We start from the raw sequence: 27,104 nt of genomic DNA on the forward strand, positions 1-27,104 counted from the left end.
GCTCATCTCCATTTCTAAGCCAAAGAGCCTGTGTTGTCCATAGACATCTTGAAGGTTATGTGGCTGGCATGACAGCATGGAGCACCATTACCTTCCCACCAGAGTGGTACTCATCCGGAGTTTTGGGGTGCGATGTCATCTGTACGCAGATGAAGTCCAACTCTATCACTCTTTTTCACCTGCCACTAAGGAGGCTGTTCAGGTCATGAACCGGTGCTTGGCCGCTGTCACGGACTGGATGAGGGACAACAGATTGAAACTAAATCCAGACAAGACAGAGGTACTCCTGGTCAGTCGTAAGACCGAACAGGGTACGGGGTTACAGCCTGTGCTGGACGGGGTCACACTCCCCCTAAAAGCACAGGTACGTACTCTGGGAGTTCTCCTGGATTCATCGCTGAGCCTGGAACCCCAGGTTTCAGCGATGGTCAGGGGAGCATTCGCACAATAAAAACTTGTGCGCCAGCTGAGTCCGTACCTTGGGAAGGCTGACTTGGCCACGGTAGTCCACGCTTTGGTTACATCCCGCTTAGATTACTGCAACGCTCTCTACGTGGGGTTGCCTCTGAAGACTGCCTGGAAGCTGCAGCAAGTACAACGTGCGGCAGCCAAATTACTAACGGGTGCTGGGTACAGGGAGCACACCACTCCGCTGTTACTCGAACTCCACTGGCTGCCGATTAGCTTCCAAGCACAATTCAAAGTGCTGGTGTTAACCTATAAAGCCCTAAACGACTCCGGCCCTGTTTACCTCTCCGAACGTATTCTCCCCTACGAACCATCAAGACCACTAAGATCATCTGGAGGGGCCCTGCTCTCGGTCCCACCGCCTGCACAAGCATGGCTGGTGGGGATGAGGGACAGGGCCTTCTCGATGGTGGCCCCTCGACTTTGGAACTCCCTGCCATTAGAGATCAGAACTGCCCCCTCCCTCATGACATTCAGGAAACTAACAAAGACCTGGTTGTGGAACGCGGCATTTGACAACTGATTTAATTCTTTGCCCACATGAAAGGAGGATGATGAATGGGACTGTGATGGTGTTGGACGATTTGGCTCTTTTAACTGTGATGATAATGTTTTAATGTGTATGGTGCTGATATTTTAATCGTGTAATGAAGTGGCATTGTGTTGTTATTGTATATTCTTTGTATGTTAACACATGTTGTGAACCGGTCCGAATCCCTCTTTGAAGGTGAGAGGGTCGATATATAAAACCTCGAAATAAATAAATAAATAATAATATTGATCTAGTCACATTTGCATGTGTTCGAACTGCTAAGTTGGCAGAAGCTGGGGATAGCAGCAGGAGCTCACACCGCTCCCCGGATTTGAACCTGCAACCTTTTGTTCAGCAGCTCAGCGGTTTAACCCACTGCACAATAGATTTGGAAGTGACCACAGAAGCGATCTACTTCAACCCCATGCCATGACATTTCTCATCATTACACTTGGTGCTGTTTTCTTCCTATTATTACTATTCATAAATAATTGTATTAGTCCATGAAAGGAGCTCTTAGAATGTTAGTCAGTACTCAAAATAGAAGTGGACATTATCAGCTGAAATCCAGATAATCAAATATAGTTGTAGGAAATCCAGGACCACATTGTGTAGAAGTCTTACATCATGCTCTTAAACCAAATATCTCAAGTATTTTGAAGCTCATAATTGGAAATTACCTTTTTGCAGGATTTCCAGATGTTCCCAAAGAATATCTCCTACAAAGTCCGGTGCCAATTCAAGGAAACAGTCCTTCCCCAGAGCACACAATGCAGCTCCATTCATGCAGAATTTCTGGAAGTCCACACCTTTCAAACTGAATTCATTCACCGCCCACATCACCCAGTCTCGTACATGGGTCTCTGTCCATTGTTGGGGATCTGCAGCAAGAAGGTAGAAAACAGTCTTTTAAGAGCAGGCATTATGTAGCTGTCTTAGAGTGCACCTACACTATTGAAATGATGCAGTTTGACAAAACGTTCACTGGGTTGTTGTAGGTTTTTTCAGGCTATATGGCCATGTTCTAAAGGCATTCTTTCTTGCCATTTCGCCTGCATCTATGGCCAACATCCTCAGAGGTAGTGAGGATGAAGGAAAACTGCCTTTTCTAGATGTCCTAGTCATCAGCAAGCCAGATCAACAATTTGGTCACACAGTTAACAGAAAACCCACACACAGAGATAGATATCTACATTAAAAAATCCAACCATCATCCAAGTAAAAAAAGAAGCACCATTAAAGCCTTGGCAGACCGTGCAAAAAGAATCTGCGAACCCCACCTCCTCCAAGATGAACTGAACCACCTAAACTGGGCTCTACAGGCCAATGGAGACTCCACCTCAGACATCAGAAGAGCTGCAAGACCAAGAACAAGCCACGAGAGTCAAGATCCACCCAGAGGAAAAGTGTTCTTGCCATACATGAAGGGAACTACTGACTGCATAGGGAAGCAGATGAGGAAACACAACATACAAAGTATCTACAGACCCACCAAGAAAATCCAACAAATGCTACGTTCAGCAAAGGACAAGAGGGATCCTCTCACTTCTGCAGGAGTCTACCGTATACCATGCAGCTGTGGACAAGTCTACATAGGGACCACCAAATGCAGCATTGCCCAGACACGAATCAAGGAACATGAAAGGCACTGCAGACTACTTCAACCAGAGAAGTCAGCCATAGCAGAGCACCTGATAAACCAACCTGGACACAGCATATTATTTGAGAACACAGAAATTCTGGACCACTCCAACAACCACCATGTCAGACTACACAGAGAAGCCATTGAAATCCACAAGCATGTGGACAATTTCAACAGAAAGGAGGAAACCATGAAAATGAATGCCAGTATTAAAACACTCTAAAATTACAACAGTAAAACAACAGAGAAGAAACAATCAGGGACATCTAATCACCTCTCAACAAAATATTCCCCCAGGCATTAACAAGCCACACCAAAAAACTGCCAGGCCATCAAATGCTAATCAATGTGGCCATAGGAAACAGTCACACCTAGCTCCAACAGATAAGAGTTCTTTGTCCCACCCTGGTCATTCCACAGATGTATAAACCCAATTTTCCTAGTTCCAACAGACCTCACTATCTCTGGGATGCTTGCCATAGATCCTGGCGAAACGTCAGGAGAGAATGCCTCTAGAACATGGCCATGTAGCCTGAAAAAAAAACCTACAACAACCCAGTGATTCTGGCCATGAAAGTCTTCGACAATACATAAACGTTCACTGTTCTATGGAATCATGGGAGTTGTAGTTCAGTGAGGTACCGACACACTTTTGCAGAAAAGGCGAAAGACTTGGAAAATTGTAGCTCTCATGACTGCATAGCACTGAGCCACGGTACTTGGAAGCGGTGACCAAAAATAATGTTTTTCAGAGGGTTTCGACCTCTTAACTGTACCTTGAGTATGGTGTTGGTTATATGGTGTAATCTACAAATAGTAGCTTCTCTTTTCTTACAACTACAATTGTATTGTAAAAAGGTTCCTGGTTACCAGAGAAGTTGTTCCTTTTATATTCAATTACTTGGTTCATACAATAAGAGCTATACAGTATTTTGTTGGCAATTTCAAGAATTACAACTCTACACATTCATGCAATTTACATCTTTCTACTCTTTTAAAATAGTAAGATGTAGATCTGTCTTTTCATCAGCCATATCACAATGGTGGCACGGGATGCTGCAGCAGAAAATAATTCCCAAGTTGCTTTGTGATGCCTGACACAAATAAATGTCAATCTGTATCTATTTTAGATCAGTGCCTCAGTCATACCTTTGGGAATTCCCAGTCGTTGCTGTTCTTTCGTGAATCCACTGAATGTGGCCTTTAATGCCTGTGACATCATTTCTTTGCTGCTTGGGGTTAACAAAGGCACATCCGCACATTCCATATCTGAAAGACAGGGGTAGGAAACAGATACGTAAACAGACGAAGTTGATACAGATGGTGAAAGGATCATGGAGCTGCAGAGCCAATGCTGAGGATGGTGACAGTCACTGTCCAGATGCCAAATCTTGAAAGACTTATGAAGACCACCATGCTTTCTCCCCACCCCTCCCACCCCCAAAAAATGTCACTCAACAGGCAGATTTACACTTGCTCTACAATTACAGAAATTGATTCACTAAAAAAGTAGGAAGAGCAACACTTTAAGTCTGGTAGAGGTGCCAGCTATGAAAGGGAGATGAACGTAAACCTCAGCAAATCTGCCCTATCTTTACAAAACACTGATTCTGCAAAGCAGAATAAAAATATGTGACATTCCAGGTCTTGTTATATTGCAATGAAAATGAGCAAGACCAATGGTGAGGAATACCTTGGAATGCAATGCAACAACAATTTGGAGGACCATATGATTCCCACAGTATGTCTGCATATATGTATATTGTATATTGCCTCGGTGGCGCAATGGGTTAAACCCTTGTGCCGGCAGGACTGAAGACCAACAGGTTGAAGGTTCAAATCTGGGGAGAGCATGGATGAGCTCCCTCTGTCAGCTCCAGCTTCCCATGCAAGGACATGAGAGAAGCCTCCCACAAGGATGGTAAAACATCAAAAACATCCAGGCATACTCTGGGCAACATCCTTGCAGAGAGCCAATTCTCTCACACCAGAAGCAACTTACAGTTTCTCAAGTATGTATGTATGTATCTGTGTGTGTGTGTGTGTGTGTCTGCATGTGTATATGTGTGTATACATATAAGTGTGTGTGTATCTAAATAAATAAAAATGTAATGTTCGTTTGTGGGATTAACATAACTCAAAACCTCTGGGTGAATTGACATGAAATTTGGACATAATACATATATCAGGCCAACGAGTGACCATCACTCATAAAAACACTGAAAAACACAGCAAAAGAGATTTAAAAAGCAAAAAAACCCACATTACAACACATGTGCAAAACCACATATATACACATATACACAAATATATACACACACAAAACATATACACAGACTGGGCCACAACAACGTGTGGCAGGGGACAGCTAGTGTGTGTGTGTGTGTGTGTGTGTGTGTGATGAATTATTTTAGATTATTCACACATTACTTTATCAACATAACCAATCTAATCCACATGTGATCGTTTGTGATGAGTTTGGAAATAAAAAAGTAAAAAGAACACAATGAAAATTTGTGCTGTCAATCTTCCAGGTTAAAAGAATAATTGTTAACATTTTAATGAAAGAAGATTTAATTTTGCAGATAAAGAGGATGTATTCCTTTATAAACAGATTATATACAACAGCCTCCTTGCTTCTTTGAGATTTGTAGGGGGAAAGATGGGCATTATTTAAATGTTTTCTTCAATGAAATGATATAGATTTTTGGTTCTCAACTTTTTGCAGTTCATCGGAAAGAGTGAAAAGAATATTTTGCACATACACACAATAAGGGGAAAGTTATTCAGGTTACTGGAGAAGAAGTCAGGGGTTGCAAACACTGCCTAAAGACTGTCATTTGGATATTGAGAAGGTTTTATTAGCAAGGCTCTGGAGAAATAAACATACGGGCCAAGCCATCTCTGCCATCCATCTTCACTTCAAGATAACGCCAAGAGAAAGTGTCCTGCACACTTTTCCCTTACCCTTGAGAGATTTGTTGTATTTTAATGATGGGTTTAGTGGGCTTGGAGGTTGCAAGAGACCACCCAGAAACTGCTCTCCATCACCTTTGCAGTCTGGTTCGAGGGCAGCTGTGTTGCTCTCCAGCTATGGGAGAATGATTCTGTATGTGGGGAGGGCCAGAAACTATTTTCAAGAACAATGGGCCTTGAATAACATGCATCCCAGTATTAAGTCCCAGGAACAGTTCAGGCCAGTTGCCTTCAGTCTTTAGAGCCAACATGGCAAATACCTGTAAAAAAGGTCAGATCACTGACCAGATAGTTCCTAAAATAACCTTATAATGCTTATGGAGCCCCAGGTGGTGCAATGGGTTAAACCCTTGTGCCGGAAGGATTGCTGACCAAAAGGGCTGCAGTTAAAATCTGGGGAGAAGGGTGAGCTTACATCTGTCAGCTCCAGCTTCCTATGCGGGGACATGAAAGAAGCCTCCCACAGTATGGTAACACATTGGGGTGTTTCCTGGGCAACATCCCTGTAGACAGCCAATTCTCTCACACCAGAAGTGACTTGCAGTTTTTCAAGTTGCTCCCGACACACACGCACAAAAAATCATGCCATACTGAAATAGCAAATGAGAAAAATATCAATAATCAGATGAAGGCAGAGGAAGAAAGAGAAAAGAAAGGTAGAGAAAGAAGAGACATAAGAAGGTGGAAGAGAAGGAAGAATAAGTCAGGAGAGGATGGAATTACAAGATCATCTAGAAAACAGCAACGCATAAAAGATCTCACATCAATGAATAGGGTAAGTCAAACACTACAGGACTAGTATCCACTTGTGCTCCCTTTCACATATGCTCCAGAAATTCCAAATCGTCAAGAGAATATTTGGAGGACCTGGTAGGTGCAGCAGGGAGGGGAGTTCAAGTCCCTAACTGCATCCAAATCAGTTTGTTGGAGGAAGTACAATGTTGGACAGAATCCTACTAAAGTATATCACAAAGTTAATGATTAAATGTATATCTCAAAGCTGCTGAATTCTAACTGTAAATGACTCATAACTCAAAATACAAAAGACTTGCTTAAATAACACTGTACTCATGAATGCTGCAATCTTACATACAGACCTATCTAAGAGTAGGCCTCTTTTCAACTTCATGGGGAGAATTTGTGAGTAGACACGTAGAGAATTATCATGTAAAGAACAACACATTCTTTGTCAATGGTAAGAATCATGAAACATTAACAACCTTAGATATGCAGATGGCACCACTTTGATGGCCGAAAGCGAGGTAAACATCAAAACAACCAAGATTATGGCAACAAGAATGATTGACAACTGGGAAACAGAGGGAGAAAACGTGGAGGCAGTGACAGACTTTGTATTTCTAGGTGCAAAGATTACTGCAGGTGCAGAGTGCAGCCAGGAAATCAGGAGACGCTTACTGCTTGGGAGAAGAGCAATGTCCAATCTCGATAAAATAGTGAAGAGGAGAGACATCATACTGGCAATGAAGATCCGCATAGTTAAAGCAACGGTATTTCCCGTAGTCACCTACGGATGTGAGAGCTGGACCATAGGGAAGGCTGAGCGAAGGAAGATAGATGCTTTTGAACTGTGGTGTTGGGGGAAAGTTCTGAGAGTGCCTTGGACAGTGAGAAGATCCAACTAGTTCATACTTCAGGAAATAAAGCCCGACTGCTCATTGGAGGGAAGGATAGTAGAGGCAAAGATGAAGTATTTGGGCCACATCATGAGAAGAAAGGAAAGCTTAGAGAAGACAATGATACTGGGGGAAATGGAAGAAAAAAGGAAGAGGGGCCGAACAAGGGCAAGATGGATGGATGGGATCCTTGACGTGAATGGATTGACCTTGAAGGACCTGGGGGGGGGGGTGATGGCCGACAGGGAGCTATGGCGTGGGCTGGTCCATGAGGTCACAAAGAGTCGGAAACAACTGAACGAATGAAAAACAACAACAAAGAATCATGAAGCCATCTGCAGTTTCCAGTATCCCATAGTAAGTATTAATTACTGCTGGTTTGCTACTGAGCACAATTCAAAGTGCTGGCTTTAGTCTATAAAGCTCTAAACAGCTCCAGTCCAACTTACCTGGCCAAACATATATTTCCCTATGAACTGGTTAGAGATTTAAGATCTGCGGGGAGGACCTGCTTTCGCTCCCCCCCCCCCCCCATCACAAGCTCAACTGGTGGAGATGAGATACAAGGCCTTCTCAGTGGTGGCCCCTCAGCTGTGGAACTCTCTCCCCAGTGATTTCAGACTGATCTCCTTCCTCTTGGTTTTCATGGAAAGAGTGAAGACCTGAAATCTTAGTGGTTCCAGCAGGCCTTTGAAAATGATTAGCCACAGGCCTTTACCTGGACATCAGCTAGGACCCTGCTCTGGACTTTATCCATGTGCCCGGCGATATGCTACTTCGTTGCACTAGCCCTTGCAGCCCTTTCATACCTGTCTAGTAGGCTAGGGCGGTTTCGTTCGTTAATTTCGTAATTCGTTATTAATTCGTATTTAAATTAGCTTAAGATCCAATATTGAGCCATGCAGGAATAGTGTGAGGAGTAAATTAGATTCGAAACAATTTTTTCAATTTATTTCGTAATTATTTCGTTATTACTTCGCAATTATTTCGAAATTATTTCATAATTATAGTTGTTGTTTGTTTTATCACACCAACAGTCAACAACAGAGGGAGAGGGAAGCTTCAGAAGTTCCCTCTGTCCCATTTGGAGTTTTTTTTTTAGCATATTGCGCAATCATGTCCGCCATTAATGAATCAATTCATAATTATATGAAATTTCGTAAATTTCAAAATTTTTAAAAGGAAAATTTCGGAATTCTTTAAAAAAACCGAAACGCGATGGACTCCTAAAAACGAAACGAGTTTAGAAACAATTTTTTCTGTTGTTACCCAAGCGTACTGTCTAGGTCTACCTCATAATTCTGGCCATTATTATTTTGAATCCCATCTAATGGAGTAAACTGAAACTGGCTTTAAAATTTTTGTGATTGTTTTTAATAGGGCTATGTTTATGTTTTATAATGGTCTTTTTTGTATGGTTTTTGTGTCATTCGGCAATTGAATATTTTGCCCTATGTTGGAAACTGCCTTGAGTCCTCTCGGAGAGATAGGGAGGTACATAAATAAAGTTTTATTTATTTTATTATCTTTGGGAGTAGGTGTTTGGATAGTGCAATATATAACTGGCAGAAGTGTAGCAACACAAATAATGATTTCTGGAATATATATCATGGTTTTAACAGTTTTACGTATTTATGTTTTTGCCTGTATTTATGTATTTGATGTATCATATTTTATTTGATTGTATATGCAGAATTGAATATTGCCATGTTGTAAGCCGCTCTTAACCCCCCTTGAGGTGAGAGAGGGAGGGATATAAATATAGTAAATAAGAAATAAATACATTAATAACCAATGGTGAGGAATGAGAGGAGTTGCAATCCAACATCCAGAAGGCTGTAGGGATTCCCACCCATTTTATGTTCTTTACCCGAGCAAATAATGTTGTATCTTTTTCTCTTCTCATTGAGTTTTTAGAAGTGTATTTCTTTTTTAAAAGAAATTGTGTTCCACCATTAAGGAGACCTTGCTATTTGGTCAAACATGAAAAAAAAATTAAAACGTACATTTCCAATGCCATAGATAAGAACTGATCTGTCTTTGCATTTAGAACTGTGTCTTTTCCCATTTCATTTTACTTCAAATGCTAAAAATTATTTGTTTCTTTAACACTGTGCAACCAATGCCTATAAAGGGGGGGGGGCACTCTTGCAAAGCTTTAGTCACACACAAAACTTAATGATTTTCTGCATATTAAACAAGTGAATTAAAATGAGAATTTACCAACAGATGAGAATATTCAGCTCAATTCTTTAGTAAGAGTTACTTCCAAGTAAATATACATCTTTTCACCACAACATGCAGCAACGCGTTAAGTTTCCCATGCAGGCAAAAGATGATTACTAAAGAAACTCCCCAAAAACCAACCTTATCTGATTAATTAGAATATATTCTCAAGTACATTTTGCTATGGGTTGAGATTAAGGAGGGTTTGTTTTTTTTTCTGTATCAGGAGTGACGTGAGAAACTGTATCAGGAGTGACGTGAGGGCGACTAAAATGATCAAGGGTCTGGAGAACAAGACCTATGAGGAGTGGCTTAGGGAACTGGGCATGTTTAGCCTGAAGAAGAGAAGGCTGAGAGGAGATATGATAGCCATGTATAAATATGTGAGAGGAAGCCACAGGGAGGAGGGAGCAAGCTTGTTTTCTGCTTCCTTGGAGACTAGGACGCGGAACAATGGCTTCAAACTACAAGAGAGGGTATTCCATCTGAACATTAGGAAGAATTTCCTGACTGTGAGAGCCGTTCAGCAGTGGAACTCTCTGCCCCGGAGTGTGGTGGAGGCTCCTTCTTTGGAAGCTTTTAAGCAGAGGCTGGATGGCCATCTGTCAGGGGTGATTTGAATGCAATATTCCTGCTTCTTGGCAGGGGGTTGGACTGGATGGCCCATGAGGTCTCTTCCAACTCTTTGATTCTATGATTCTATGATTCTAACTGCAAGTTGCTTCTGGTGTGAGAAAAATGGCTGTCTGCAAAGATGTTGCCCAGGGGACTCCTGGATGTTTTGGTGTTTTTACCATCCTTGTGGGAGGCTTCTGTCATGTCCCCGCATGGAGAGCTGGAGCTGACAGAGGGAGCTCATCCATGCTCTCCCTGTATTCGAACCTCTGACCTGTCGGTCTTCAGTCCTGCCGGCACAAGGGTTTAACCCATTGCGCCACCAAGGGCTCCTATTAAGGAGGCGTTGACAGATGAAAACATAGATGAAAAACACTTTATGAGGTGAAAACATATCTATGTGTGCTAGATTGGGGAAAGAGGTGCAATTTCTACTTCTTATATAGGTCCAAATTCAGCCATACATTATAACTCCTGAGTTTTAGAATATCGCTATGCAAGATATGTATCTGCCACTTCTACCGACACCCACTCAATACTCCACAAAGAGTTCAGAATCATCCGTAAAATGTAGAGTTTCTGTTGCAACACGATTCTGCATCAGATAAGGGAGCAACTATGCCGAGATCAAACAAGCCCAGGATAAGCCAAAAAGATTCAAATGTTGATCTTGAAAGAGGAAGCCAAGGTCAACCATAATTAAAGGACCACATCTATGGTCAAGACTGCTAAGCTATTTCTCACATTACATGGCATGCATGAGACAGTCATGCTTGATATGGAGTCTCTTAACAATCTAAGAAGTGTATCCAAATTGATTCACATGGATATAAAAACATGTTGGTTACATTTATGTATTATAGTTTAAATATGGGCTCAAGTCAATCTTAAGGTAAAGGTAAAGGATTCCCCTTGACATTTAAGTCTAAGTCACATGTAATAATTAGTTATTATGATTTCTTTTTGTTATTGTATGTTGGCATTGAATTTTTGTCATTAATATGTTGTAAACTGCCTTGACCCCCCCCCCCCCCCCGGGTGAGAAAGAAGGTTTATAAATGCAGTAAATTAATAATTAAGTCTAATCATGTCCAACTCTGGGGGGGGGGGGGTGTTCATCTTCTTTTCTAAGCCAAAGAGCCAGCATTGTCCATAGACACTTCCAAGGTCGGAATGGTTGGAATGACTGCATGGAGTGCCGGTACCTTCCCGCTGAAGCAGGACCTATTAATCTACTCACATTTGCATGTTTTCGAACTGCTAGGTTGGCAGAAGCTGGTCCTAACAGCGAGACCTCATCCCATTCCCCAGATTTGTGAACAACTAAAATATAGGATTGGGATTAAATTCAAGGACCAAAATTCATACCACCCAACTATTCTGATTAAGCAAGAATACTCCTGAGAGATATTGACAAGCTGGAACATGTCCAGAGAAGGGTGACTAAAATGATCAAGGGTCTGGAGAACAAGCCCTATAAGGAGTGGCTTAAAGAGCTGGGCATGTTTAGCCTGAAGAAGAGAAGGCTGAGAGGAGATACTTATTTATTTATTTATTTAGAACATTTATATTCCGCCCTTCTCACCCCGAAGGGGACTCAGGGTGGAGCACAACATATATGGCAAACATTCAATGCCAGAACACAAATTCACATACAAAACATAAATATTAAAAACATTAATCAAAATATTAAAATACACCATTTAAAACCGTCCTAGTCATCTGCGTCAAATCTTATCTTTCCTATTGCTGCTTTATTGCCCTGTCCTGAAAGCTTGGTCCCACAGCCAAGTTTTTACCATCCTTCTAAAGGACAGGAGGAAGGGGGATGACCTAATCTCACCAGGAAGGGAGTTCCATAGCCGGGGAGCCATAACCAAGAAGGCCCTTTCTCTCATCTCCCCCAATCGTGCCTGTGACAATGGCGGGATGGAAAGCAGGGCCTCCCCGGAGGATCTTAATCTCCTTGAAGGTACATAGGGGGAGATGCGCTCGGACAGGTAATTTGGGTTGGGGCCATGTATAAATATGTGAGAGGAAGTCCTAGGGAGAAGGGCGCAAGCTTGTTTTCTGCTTCCCTGGAGAATAAGACATGGAACAATGGCTTCAAACTACAAGAAAGAAGATTCCATCTGAACATGAAGAAGAACTTCCTGACTGTGAGAGCCGTTCAGCAGTGGAACTCTCTGCCCCGGAGCGTGGTGGAGGCTCCTTCTTTGGAAGCTTTTAAACAGAGGCTGGATGGCCATCTGTTAGGGGTGCTTTGAATACAATATTCCTGCTTCTTGGCAGGGGGTTGGACTGGATGGCCCATGAGGTCTCTTCCAGCTCTATGATTCTATGATTCTAAGACCGGGAGAGCCTTACTGAATGGAGTAAGCTGTGGGGCAGGGTTTGGAAGATGATCCTGGATGTAACTCATGGGTCAAGTGCCCCCAGAACATATTTTTTAATTAGGATTCTAAGACAGAGCAATGTATCCTTGGAAACAGAGATAAAGGGCAAATTCCTCTCCCCTCACTCCAATATCCTATTTTAATTGGAGGGGTGAAAATGGTAGATGTATACAAAGTTGCAATATGGGTATTTCCTGTTTGGGCTTGCATGTGTAAGCTATTTAAGCAAATACGGAACTTTGCCAACTTTTGATCTTAAAATGATATTGGCGGATTCAAAATTGCTTGCAGGCCTTTTGTTGAAGTGGATCAAATTATATTTTAAACACAGGCATATATATAGATGGGAATTATGAGAGAGAAAACAATCCCCCCCCCCTCTCTCTTTCTCTCTCAAACTTCCGTGGAAGAAGTCACAATTGATGTTCACATTTTTCACTACAGATGCCTGTATCCATGTCATTCTGCTTCAAACATTTCGTTATGCCCTGGCTCATCTACACTACTTTACACAGTAGCGAGGCCAAAATTGATGTCCAGTTTGTCATAGCAGGAGCAAGCTGACCTCCTCCTCCGTTGCTCTGTCTGTCTTGGGAGTTAATAGATGGACTTTGAGGTCAGGGACCAAACTCAAAGTTGACATCTGCAGAAGCAAAATAGCCCTCAACCCTTCGCCTCTTGCTCTCCTACCCAAACCCATATACCTTTCTCAAATTCAGGCTAGTCATGCCAAGGCTTTCAATGCATCACTGTCATGAAAGCTAAAAGAAAGTCCATCTGTTTTGCATACATCAAACCTCTCCAAAGGGGGAAAAAAGTTTGGAAAGGTTCACTTTTGGACTAAAACATCCAAAATCCTCCAGCAATTCTTGGAGCTGCAGACCAAAAAGATGAATTTGGCAAGCCTGGAGTAAGAAGAAAAAAACCCAGGCATTTTATAACGAACACTCTTTAATTTGGTATAGGAAGACAAATGAACAGCATTAAGCCAAGGGTGCTTAATTTTCATAAAAAGTAAGCATATTGCCCACTGGATCCATCATATTCTATTTTCATTCCACCTGTAGTTAACTAGATGTTTGTGGAACTTTCCCAAACTTTGGGGCTACAGCCGGAGATTGATGCTGGTTTTGCTCTGTGACATGAAAAATTATGGAAATATATATTAAAAATCAGTATTAGTATTATTCTGGTGAAATGTTTCCCACCAAAAGGCGGGTGGCAAACTCTTCACTAGTTTATCAAGATTTGTCATTGCTCTCCTCCCAAGAAGTTCAAAGTTGATGCTGGTAAAAGTAATCCTAGGAGAGGGAAAGTGCCCTTTCAGCTAATAAGGGACATAGAAACAGTAATTTTGACTCCCAGTATTGCCGACTGGTGCAGGGAAAAGCTGTGTGTTTGTTGTACATCTTCTCCTGCAATTTCATTTCCAGAAGATTCTCTGATCAGAGAGTTGGAAGAAAACCACAAAGACCATCCAATCTATCCATTTCAAACACCTACCATGCAGGGAAACACAATCAAAGCACTCCAGACAAATTGCCATCCAGTCTCTACTTCAAAACCTCCAAAAAAGGAGACATTAAACCACTGGGTGACACAGTGGGTTAAACCACTGAGCTGCTGAACTTGCTGACCGAAAGGTTGGCAGTTCGAATCCAGGGAGCTGGGTGAGCTTCTGCCGTTAGGTCCAGCTTCTGCCACCCTAGCAGTTCGAAAACATGCAAGTGTGAGTAGATCAATATGTACCACTTCTGCGGGAAGGTAACAGTGTTCCATGCAGTCATGCTGGCCACATGACCTTGGAGGAGTCTATGGACAACACTGACTTAGAAATGGAGATGAACACCACCCCCAGACATAATGTCAGGGGAAACCTTTACCTTACCAGACTCCAAGGCAGCATATTCCATTATTGAACAGGTCTTCCCACAATTCAATGGGAGTAGTGCCTCTGGGGCACTGCAGAAAAAAATGTAAATACCAATAATCCTGAATGCATCTACTATTGGCCAATTTCTGACCCTTAGCACTTCTATGGGAAAACTAGATATCTCCAGATACATCTAGGGCAGAATCCTGCTTGGGGAACCACAAGTCTGAGATTATCATAATGGATGAGGTGAACCAATCGCTTGTGTAACTCAACATAAGACGAGATCCTACATTTACCACAGCTATCTGCTTAAACCTGAGAGTGAGGATGCTGAATGTAAAGTCTGACAAATGAGAAACACACACTTAAAGGTAGAACTCTTACCTTGGGGAAAGAGCCCATGCCCTGAAATACAGTAGATAGATAAGGGGAGCAGAATACATTTGTTCAGGATTCCCTCATAATGGAACCAGTCCAGCCAGTATCAGTCCATGGTTTGGAACTGGGTTGGTCATATTTTTATGAACCAGACAAATAAATGAGGAATATTCCATGCCATGCACATAGAGAGAGCGGCTAAGCTAAAGCTTTATGTCTGCATTTAAATAAATACAGCTGAGACTAACAAACAAGTCCAACTCAAGACCTTTAATGGGAATGCACGTAGTGATACACAGAAGAGGGATGACATATATGCCACTGGAGAGCCTTAAATCATAGATTTAAGTATTCCTTAAATATTCCTTATGACACTGGAGAATGTTCCAAGTTTGGCTCTTCTCACAGAAAGGGGGGTCTTCAAACAGAAGGGGCCTTATAGCCCCAGCCCTCCTGGTGGGAGCGGCTTACTTATTGTCTTGTAGGTCTCCCTGTGTCTCCCCCCACCACACACACACACAAACTCAAGTGTGTCTGGGGGTCTTGAGATAGCCATGGCCTCCAGCCGGAGGCAAACTGGCTTTGGACTGAGAAAGAGCAGAGTGGTCCAGGTGTCCTGTTTGGAGACGGTGGGGTGGCTGATGGGGTGGTGGTGGAGAGAATGTATGAGCAAATAAACCCTGCTGAGCCCCCAATTTATTTAGGCAGGATTAGCTGAAATTTGTCTGCACTTTTGAACTGTTTTCACAGAGGCCTGCCTCGCACTCCCACGCAGGAAAGCAGGAGCCAAAAGGAGCTTGATCCAATGAGAACTCCCAGCATTTGCACAGTCAGGCCAGAGGGAGATGGGAGAAAAGGGAATATCCAGATGTTCGTTTTAAAAGGGGGGGGGGGGCATTTTGTCATTTCTCATAGTATAACAATGGCTATTATTGCACCAGAAAGCTGTCAGTAGTTTTAGGTTGCCACTTTGTGTTGCTGTTGTTGCTAGTTTAGTTACCCTTTTCATTACATTTTCATTGACAACAATCTGATACACACAGGTGACTTTGATAGGGTTTTTTTCTGCTATGGAGAAGGAAATAATTAAAAGTTTAAAAAGAGATGTTACAAATGAAAAAACTTGACAACTTGTTGGATTGTTGTAGGTTTTTCAAGCTATATGGCCATGTTCTAGAAGCATTCTCTCCTAACATTTTACCTACCTCTATGGCAGGCATCCTCAACGGTTGTGAGGTCTGTTGGAAACTAGGAAAATTAGATTTATATATCTGTGGAATGTCCAGGTTGGGAGAAAGAACTCTTGTAGGTGTAAATGTTTCAATTGGCCACCTAGATTAGCATTTGATGGCCTGACAGTTTTTGGTGTGGCGTGTTACTGCCTGGGGGAATCCTTTGTTGAGAGTTGATTCTACGCTGCCCTGAGTCACTTTGGGCTGATATTGGTGGGATAGAAATAGCGTTAATAAATAAACTATCCCTGATTGTTTCTTGTCTGGAGTACCCCTGTATTTGAGTGTTGTACATTTGCTGTTATAATTTTAGAGTTTTTTAAAATACTGGTAGCCAGATTTTGTTCATTTTCATGTTTTCTTCTTTTCTGTTGAAATTGTCCACATGTTTGTGGATTTCAATAGTTTTTTGTGTAGCTTGACATGGTAGTTATTAGAGTGGTCCAGCATTTCTGTGTTATCAAATAATATGCTATGTCCAGGTTGGTTCATCAGGTAGTTTGCTATGGCTGACTTCTCTGGTTGAAGTAACCTGCAGTGCCTTTCATGTTCCTTGATTCGTGTTTGGGAAATGCTGAGTTTGCTGGTCCCTATGTAGACTTGTCCACAACTGCATGGTATACAATAGACTCCTGCAGAGGTGAGAGGATCCCTCTAATCCTGGAGTAGTTTGCAGTGCCTTTCATATTCCTTGATTCGTGTTTGGACGCTGAGTTTGGTGATCTCTATGTAGACTTGTCAAATGCTAATCAAGGTGTCCAATTGAAACATTCACACCTACTTCCAACAGGCAAGAGTTCTTTCTCCACCCTAAACATTCCACAGATATATAAACCCAATTTTCTTAGTTTCCAACAGACCTCACAACCTCTGAGGATGCCTGCCATAGATGCAGGTGAAACGTCAGGAGAGAATGCTTCTAGAACATGGCCATATAGCCTGAAAAACCTACAACAACCCAGCGATTCCGGCCATGAAAGCCTTCAACAATACACTGACAACTTGTTGCTCTCCCACAGAATGCCCATGTATTGTCCTATGCAGCTGCTTCAGTTCAGTCTGTCACTGGCAGGACTATATTGTACTCTAGCACTCACTAAAAAAATGGCAACTGTCAATCTTGCTTTAAGTGCTTGTAAAGTTTTCAGAAAACAGTTACATCTGGAGAGGTGATTTCTTGAATTCTATTACATGGAGAAATTGCCCATAAAAACTTGAAGACAAGTCCTCCCCCCATCCCCAAACAGGCTGCCTCCCTTGAGATAATCAGCTCTAATCCCCACTAACCACTTTGCTAAATAGCTTTAATCCTTCCCCAAAGGATAAACTGAAGAGGGCAGGGGAAACAGGTCAGCTAAACCTGTAACTGACTCCAAGGGGAGGAATGAAAGCGGGAAGCAGAATAAAGAAAAGGAGGGCTGTGTAACATGGTCAAGGGAAGCTTCCTAATCCATCCCATGGCCATTGACCCGACACTAAACCTGAGAACTCATTTAATTGTGAAGATTCCTCTTTTTGAAAATGTCTAGGCTGTTGCATCAGGAACTGGAGAAACCACCACATGAATGGAGCTTTCCAGTTGGTCAGTGAATCAGGAAGGTCACCGGCAACTTGGAAACCAGAGCTCTCAAACTTACACCACTATGGCCAGAAATCTTTCAAGAAACTTGAGGATGCCAGAACACAAGCTCCTCTGGCATCAGGACACTTGTGGCCTGAGCATAACCGAAGCCAAGACACACAAAGACTAAGCTGTCCAGAAAGAAAGGCCTCGTCTGCTTTAACACACTGATATATCTGACTGCTACAAGAGTTTAACTATATTTATAGTCTTCTGATGCTGGTATCTCATTTACATATCTGGTCGCAGGTTCGAATCCGGGGAGTGGGGTGAGCTCCTGCTGTTAGCCCCAGCTTCTGCCAACCTAGCAGTTCGAAAACATGCACATGTGAGTAGATCAATAGGTACTGCTTCGGTGGGAAGATAATGGCGCTCCATGCAGTCATGCCGGCCACATGACCTTGGAGGTGTCTATGGACAACACTGGCTCTTTGGTTTAGAAATGGAGCTGAGCATCACCCACCAGAATCGGACACAACAAGACTTCATGTCAAGGGGAAACCTTTATCTTTACCTTTAGCAATGCATTGCCTCTTCACACCAGTCTCACCTTCAGTATCCTTTTTATGAAACATTTGAGAAGCACCTTGGGCTGTCTAGACAAGTATTAACTTGTACATCCTTCTCTGACAAGCAGGTAATGACCATATTGGCCAGGGATGATGGTTGTTGTAATCTCCAAAATTCCAAGGAGGTCAAAGGCTTCCCAAACCAATGATCAGAGTCAATGAATGGGGCATGAACATATTTCTAAGCCTTTAGACTAATCCAGCCTGGTTTTTCTCATGTCCTTATGACTTTTTGGCTTATGAAACCTCTTCTTATGTTTCTACTTCCTGCAAAATCTTCAGTTGCAATAAAACTACTTGGCACTGACTAAGGAGGTTTTTAATGTTTGGGGTTATTTCATCTGCGTAGAGATAGAGTTTCGGTTACCAAAGACGGTGTTTACCTCTCCCTACAGCTACAAAGAGGTTAAATGCAATAAATGTCCAAGCCTGTCACATCACAGATAGCTTCTTCTTAATTCTTAACCTTCTTGGACATAATTTCTATGTGAATTCTGTTCTTTTAGCATTTAATCCTCCTGCTTATACCAGTTACATGAGATAGTCACTCTTGTTAACCTCCTTTATCTTGACTGCAGATGCCAGATGGCTCCTGCATTTCTGGAAGTGAATGAATTGCAAAACCACAACCCTGCAAGGCAACCATCCAAAATAATGGTGGAGAGACTCCAGCTGGTTTCAAATGACACAGCACTAACTTTGTTGTAACCTTGAGGGCATGATACAGTTGGATGCCTGTCAATCACAACAGGCACCCAAATCCCTATTGCATCTAGCCATGATACAACATGACTAAACCTATGCCTCACACCACCTAAAGTCAGCATGACTCCAAGCCTTATTTATTATTATTTATTTATTTACAGTATTTATATACTGCCTTTCTCACCCCTGGGGGAACTCAAAGCCGTTTACACATAAATAATGGCAAAATTCAATGCCTTACATATGATGCCAATACAAACGATTACAATAGTAAAATCACAATTAAACATTAATCATAATTAAAAAATACACCAACAAGCATTAAAACAATAAAACAGTCTCGTCAGTCTAATCGCTGTTCCAGTCAATGTCCCTCTAAAATGCTACATACATCTAGTGTCCAAAGGCCTGGTCCCAGAACCATGATTTTAATTTTTTTCCTAAAAGCCAGGAGGGAGGGAGCAGATCTTACCTCATTTGGGAGTGTCTTCCATAGGTGGGGGGCCACAGCCGAGAAGGCCCTGTCTCTCATCCCTGCCAGACGGATTTGTGATGTTGACGGGAGCGAGAGCAGGGCTTCCCCGGATGATCTTAGATTACAAGGTGGACCATAGGGGTGGATGCGTTCGGACAAGTAAGCTGGGTCAGAACCGTATAGAGATTTTTGGGTCAAAACCAGCACTTTGAATTGGGCTCGGAGATGGACCAGCAGCCAGTAGAGCTGGCATAGCAGTGGGGTGGTATGCTCCAGTATGTCACCCCAGTTAGTAACCTGGCTCCCGCCCGTTGGACTAGCTGAAATTTCCAAACCGTCTTCAAGGCAGCCCCACGTAGAGTGCATTGCAGTAATCAATTCATGATTTAACTAGAGCGTGGACCACCGTGGCCAGAACAGACTTCCCAAGGTACGGGCACCTTCTAAAGCCTTCTAAATGTTTTCATTATAAATCTCATCAACATGGCCAATGGTTAGGGAAAATGGTGTCTGTAGCAAAGAATGCAAATAACATACTTCAAGTGGGTTGTATTATACCAGTCGTTCTGTGACATGAAAAGACATCCAGACTTATTTCTTCCCACACCACTCCCATAGCATTTAGGAGCAAATGGTTGGGTCAATAATTTAATTCCTTTCTTGAACAATGTTCGCCTGGTTACATGACAGAGAAGAATGTGGATAGAAGCCACAAGGAAATATCACCATTCCTTTACTGAAAACACATAGAATGTCACCAAAAATTGATATCCTGATGTCCATGGGTTTTCCCACACAGAAATCCAGGAAATATACAGCACTCAGCTCCACACACACATTGTGCCCCAAATTAACTAAGGGCCTTTCCACACAGCCATAAAACCAAGGATATCAAGGCAGATAATCCACAATATCTGCTTTTAACTGGATTATCTGAGTCCACACTGCCATATAATCCAGTTCAATGTGGATTTTATACAGCTGCCTACAATGCTTCTCTCTTCTTTTCAGGTGGCTAGTTTCTTCACTCTAACCTAAATGGAAATTCCAAGGAATGACCTGACTTGAAGCCAAGATCTCTCAATCTCTCATTGCCCCCTTATTCGAGTGACTCACCTCAGGCAAAGTCAGCTCTTGTGTAATTCCAGACACATGGAAAGCACATGGCAGACAATGAACTTTCTTGCCCTCAAACTATGATGACACTGATCGAAAACATTTTCTGGCATGGGCAGGCATCAGGGGTAGATTCCTTATTAGTTAAAGAATGGACCAACTACTGGATCTTGCCTGTCTAGAAATCATGAGTGGTGATGAAGTCCCACATCCAAGAAGATGCCAGCACTCTTGAAGGGGTACATGGAGACGTTTCACTCCAGTTCTGACACCCAAATATGATTTTTTTTTTTGTGGATTCCTTCCTCAACATTGTTGTATTGATTTTAATAATTTGATATATTCCTCTCATGTTGTGGATTGTTGGGAATCAGAGCGGTTAGACTCAAAATAACCCTCACTTGGGGTGATGCCACAAAAATATAGCAGAGTGCCAGAAGCACAGTTCATAACCAGCAGAAGCTTATGTGTAGCAGGCCAGGATAAGTTTCCATTCAAGAGGATGGATCAGGATTGCAGGAGCCACAATTTGACGTTCCTATAGTAAGCTAGTTAGCTCCAATCACAACCAGATACAGTGAAGACGTCTGTCCTTGCACTATGCTAGTCTGCTGCTGGATATGCATGGCCAGTGTGGAACACATCCCGCCATGCTAAAACAGTGGATGTGGCTCTTAATGAAACATGCCGCATTATCACTGGGTGTCTGCGCCCTACACTACTGGAGAAATTACACTGTTTAGCCGGTATTGCACCACTTGACATCTACTGGGAAGTAGCAGCCAATAGTGAAAGGACCAAGGCAGAGACATCTCCAGCTCATCCACTGTTTGGGTATCAGCCAGCACGTCAATGACTTAAATCAAGAAATTGAGCAACAGCAACTGCATTGTCTATAGCCTCCAACAATTCTTCCTCTGTACATGAGGCAGGACACAGAGGACAAGCATACAGATGCGAAGTTGTCTGTTGTGCTCCACAGTCACACAAAGTGGAGGGTTCTTTTAGGTAGTGCCATTTTGCCAGGTTGTCTTTTGATCTGCCCACTCCACTTCTGAGTCTATTCAGAGACTTCCAAGTTGCCCATTCTTGGTTTGCCCCTGGAAGAATAATAGAATCATAGAATCAAAGAGTTGGAAGAGACCTCATGGGCCATCCAGTCCAACCCCCTGCCAAGAAACAGGAATATTGCATTCAAATCACCCCTGACAGTTGGCCATCCAGCCTCTGTTTAAAAGCTTCCAAAGAAGGAGCCTCCACCACACAGAGAGTTCCACTGCTGAACGGCTCTCACAGTCAGGAAGTTCTTCCTCATGTTCAGATGGAATCTCCTTTCTTGTAATTTGAAGCCATTGTTTCGTGTCCTAGTCTCCAGGGAAGCAGTAAACAAGCTTCCTCCCTCCTCCCTGTGGCTTCCTCTCACATATTTATACATGGCTTTCATATCGCCTCTCATCCTTCTCTTCTTCAGGCTAAACATGCCCAGCTCCTTAAGCCGCTCCTCATAGGGCTTGTTCTCCAGACCCTTGATCCTTTTAGTCGCCCTCCTATGGACACATTCCAGCTTCTCAATATCTCTCTTGAATTGTGGTGCCCAAAATTGGACACAATATTCCAGGTGTGGTCTAACCAAAGCAGAATAGAGGGGGAGCATGACTTCCCTAGACCTAGACACTATGCTCCTATTGATGCAGGCCAAAATCCCATTGGGTGTTTTTGCCGCCACATCACATTGTTGGCTCATGTTTAACTTGTTGTCCACAAGGACTCCAAGATCTTTTTCACACGTACTGCTCTCGAGCCAGGCATTGTCCCCCATTCTGTATCTTTGCATTTCGTTTTTTCTGCCTAAGTGGAGTAAGAAGAAGACCCTTGTGGGGGGGGGGGGGGCATCCAATTGGGATTTCCTGGTTTGGAGAATGAGCTCCCAGCATCCTGTAGTCCAAAGAAGCTGGAAGGAAAATGCTGAGACAGGTTTCCTTAAATCAGAAATCTCATACAACCATCCAACAGCCAAGCAGAGGTAGTGCAAGACAACAAAGCCCTACTCTGTACCGTTGGGCCTTGCCAATCTTGATCGCCAATCTTTTGGACACTTGATTCACAGTCAAAAATCCCTGCCAAACTCTACTTGCTTGGGCCAAAAGTTTTCACAGCAGCCTTTCTTGGCTCCAGTCCCCCAGCGGTTAAGAAACCCAAACTCTCATAAAGAGCTTTGACGAAAGCAAAAGCATGGTGTGTGTGTGTTTTAGGCGGGGGCTGATGACCGCTGATGACTCTTTTAAGAAAAAAAGGGTTTTTTTTCCAAGACATGTCATGGGATTCTTCTCTCCCTCCTCCTCCTGCTGCTGCTGGCTGGGCTGAGCTGATTCAAGCGCCAGGCTGGGCTGTGCCCTCCAGATGAGTAAGTCAACTGCCCTGGGGAGTGAAGCCAGGGAAGGAAAGGGGTAGGAGGAGATGAAAGAGAAGGGCAGTGCTCAGCCCAATGACTCTAGCATGCCTGGTGCATCAGTCACAGAAAGAGGAGGGGGTTGACAGCAGCCCCACCACAGCTGCTTTTTTAATACGCCAAATTAGTCCATCAATTAGCAAAGACACATGTCCACACCATTGCCCTGCAGCTGCACAAAAGCAGTCCGGTAGCCCCTCTATCCCCCGCCCTCTCCTCTTTAATCCTGAAGATAAAGTCTAGTTTTGAAACAGTATTTTCAAGCAGCAGCCAACATATTATCAAGTGTAAAATGCAAATGAACCAGGCAAAAGGGAGAGGGATTATTTAGGTTTGAACATATGCTTCCTCCACTCTCTCAGCCCAACCATCTCACAAGATTGTCATGAGAATAAAATGTGATGGAGCAGATCAAGCAGAGGGCTCCAAACTTCCTGAAAGAAGAATAGGATAAAGTTGGGGTTTATTTTGGTCGTGTCAGGAGTGACTTAAGAAACTGCAAGTCGCTTCTGGTGTGAGAGAATTGGCCATCTGCAAGGACGTTGCCCAGGGGATGCCCAGATATTTTGATGTTCTATTATCCTTGTGGGAGGCTTCTCTCATGTCCCTGCATGAGGAGGTGGAGCTGATAGAGGGAGCTCATCCGCGCTCTCCCCGGAGTCAAACCTGCGACCTGTCAGTCTTCAGCCCTGCCAGCACAGGGCTTTGACCCACTGCACCACCGGGGGCTCCTAGATGTAAAATACATCTAATAGTCATACATGTTATAGTCTTTCAGATTGATTATCAGGGGAGTTTTCAGATTTTATTCATTTAGTAGCTGTCCCGTGCCACATGTTGCTGTGTTCCAGTCTGTGTATATGTGTTTTGTGTGTGTATATGTTTGTGTATATATTTATGTATATGTGTATATATGTCTGTTTGCATTTATATATGTGGTTTTGCACATGCATTATTTATTTATTTATTAGTTTTTAAGTCTCTTCCGCTATGTTTTGGGTGTTTTTATGAGTGATAGTCATTCATTGGCCTGATACGTGTATTGTGTCCAAATTTGGTGTCAATTCGTCCAGTGGTTTTTGAGTTCTGTTAATCCCACAAACGAACATTACATTTTAATTTATATAGATTTATTGTAAGTAGGGACTGATTTCTAATGCAGTAGAGTAAGATCTGGAGCACAGTTAGCTTGCAAAAGGTAAGATGGGGGTGGAATCTGACCTGGAAACTTCTCATATTTCACTATCATTTACAGCATATACTGTTCTTTTAAAGTTGTTTTTTTATATATTTCTGCCCTAGGGGATGCAGATACTATCTGCTTGTTAGATGCTTATCTTGCCCTTCTTAAAGTGATCTGGGAATGGCACAGATGAGCCGTTCATTTCCTACACAATGGCCTTGAGAGGTAGATTATATTCAGGGAGTGGGCAGTTATATATAAAGAGGAAGTCTAGTTGGATAACTCCATAATGGGTCAAGGATCTGAACCCAATTAAAACCTAGCACTCTTTCATCTGAACACTGGAGCTGAGTGCCGAATTCTCTGATTCCTGCAACTGGAATCAGGACCCATTCCAAATCTGACTCTGAAATCAACTGATATTAACTCAAGGGACAACTTGACTGACTCAACTCGTTGCTCTTTCATCCTATCATGAAAAATATCAGAAACAACAGCAGGCGACTCTGGTTATGCATGATGAAAAGCTCCTAATGCTCTAATGCGGTAAAGCTTTGCTACCCCTTTTATAGGATGAAGACAGGGACAAGAATGATAACACACTGTCTATGGCTAAAAGGAACTTCAATAATTATATTTCATCCTTGTGGGATCTTCCAAATTAGTGTGAGAAGGCCAATCAAAGGACTTTATTGTGTGAACCTGTTATTCCAATACAGCCGCACCAACAATGATAGCAGATCAGCTTTGATACAACACCTTTCTTTAGTAATACAACTATCATCACTCAATCGTCAATGAAAGCTTTATTATTGTCCAAAGACCCAAAAAGCAAGCAATGCAACTATATTAATATATAGTCTTGCAATACACTATTTTTTTGAACAATTGCACAATACCAGCTCTTTTTTTAAAAAAAAAAAGGGGGGGGGATATAACTATAAAATATAAACCCAAAGAAAAATAGTCAGTTTTGGAATAGCAAGGGGAGGGGAGGATAAGAGAAAGAGACGTCATCTTTTAGGTTTGAATATGTTTTCATGGATTTTAACTGTGAATTTTAATACTGTTATGTTTAATTCTGTTTTAATGTTTGCATATTGGTATATTTTAAATTATGTGGTCATATTTTTAATTGTAGGCCACTTTGAGCCTTCTTCAGGAAAGACAAAGTGGGGTATAAATAATAATAGTAGTAGTAATAATAATAATAATAATAATTCCAGTTGCTTCTCGTCACTGCTTGCTGGGATTGCAACATCAACGCCGCTTGCTGGAATTGCAACATCAACGATCCATACTATTTACCCCCTACAATCGTGAGGTCAGGAGTATTGTGCTCCTATTGTGCTGACAGAGTTTTGGAGTCCAATACTCCTGACCTCAAGATCATTTGGGGGTGGGGTGGGGGGACAAGTATGGATTCTCGAAGTTGCAATCCCAGGCGACAGCAGGATTAAGGAGAAGCAACTGGAAAAGCTTACACGATATGGGAATTTTAAGACAGAACTGCAAAGACTCTGGCTCAAGCCAGTCAAGGTGGTCCCAGTTGTGATCAGTACACTGTGTGCAGTGCCTAAAGACCTTGGCCTGCACTTAAAAACAATTGGCACTGACAAAATTATCATTGTTCAGCTGCAAAAGGCCATCCTATTCAGATCCGCATGCCTTATTCGCCAATACATCACACAGTCCTAGACACTTGGGAAGTGTCCAATGTGTGATCAAATACAAAAGCCAGCATAGTGATCTTGTTTGCTGTGTACTAATCTTGTTATTAGGAGCCCCCAGTGGCGCAGTGGGTTAAAGCTCTGTGCTAGCAGGACTGAAGACCGACAGGTCACAGGTTCGAATCCGGGGAGAGGCGGATGAGCTCCCTCTATCAGCTCCAGCTCCTCATGTGGGGACATGAGAGAAGCCTCCCACAAGGATGATAAAAACATCAAATCATCTGGGCGTCCCCTGGGCAACGTCTTTGCAGACAGCCAATTCTCTCACAACAGGAGCGACTTGCAGTTTCTCAGGTCACTCCTGACACGACAAAAAAAAATCTTGTTATATATCAAATAATAATAATAATAATAATAATAATAATAATAATAACTGCCATCATACTGGCATGGAAGCCAAACAGACCCATTGCACTAAGTTAGGTGATGGGAATGTTGTGAACTTGGGAGCCACTGATGGGTTTTATTTGCCAAAAGCAAGGGTTGGGAGTATCACTGGTAGGAGGCAAACTGGCAGCAGGCTGCACATGGTGCTTGGTGATGGCGTTATCACCAATGCTGATGGTCCATCTACAATACCATTTTGCCAGGATAGTGCAATAGAGTTCTAAGTCTGTGTCTGAGCTCATATAAATAACAATACCACATAGGAGTTTTCACTAAAAATTCCCACCTTGAATAGTTCCATGTTTTTGAGAATTATAAAAATAGATTTACTGGATTTGACTGGTTAATAAGTTGGCTTTAAAGGTTGGCTTTTATCAATGAAAAATATATTTCAAAATGGAATTAATCTGGACACATACAACATATAAACATATATTTCGGTGAACACTGTACTTGTAACCACTGTACTTGCTTTAAAGGAAGCTCTGCCAAGTTCAGTGAAATTTACTCCCCAAGGAACGTGATTAGGCAGTTTACATCCCACGTTAGCTTCAAACATTTCTTTTCCTCCAGTCACAAATATTGGCTATGTAAACAGTACTCTCAGCATGGTTTCTGGAAACTGAAGAGATTATGGTTTCATTTCATTCAGAGCCAGTGTGAGAAAACTGTAAGAGTATTGGACTGGGACTTGAAAGTTCTCAGTTCAAGTTCCCAGTGAGCCATGACATTCACCGAATGATCTTCGACCAGTCACTCTCTTTCATCCCAGTCTCCAAAAATAGGGTTGACGTGAGGACTAAGTGGGCAGCAGAGGGTTATGCATGACACCTTAAACTAGCAACCCAACTATTTCTCTTTCATGCATGCTTCATAATCATTATCATTATTGTC

General features: G+C 42.5%; 1 protein-coding gene across 2 annotated transcripts in view; it reads right to left on the reverse strand.

Annotated features, from left to right (window-relative positions):
- Positions 1-27,104, reverse strand: part of ETS1 (ETS proto-oncogene 1, transcription factor) — a 153,341-nt gene that overhangs the window by 38,292 nt on the left and 87,945 nt on the right. For both annotated transcript variants that reach the window (XM_060787149.2, XM_060787150.2), the window contains 2 exons: positions 3,792-3,911; positions 1,681-1,881 (listed from right to left, as the gene is read on the reverse strand). In XM_060787149.2, coding sequence (XP_060643132.2) covers positions 1,681-1,881; positions 3,792-3,911 — 321 coding nt within the window. The remainder of the gene's footprint in view (positions 1-1,680; positions 1,882-3,791; positions 3,912-27,104) is intronic.

The sequence above is a fragment of the Anolis sagrei genome, chromosome 7, assembly GCF_037176765.1.
Source record: "Anolis sagrei isolate rAnoSag1 chromosome 7, rAnoSag1.mat, whole genome shotgun sequence".
NCBI classification, from domain to species: Eukaryota; Metazoa; Chordata; class Lepidosauria; order Squamata; family Dactyloidae; genus Anolis; species Anolis sagrei.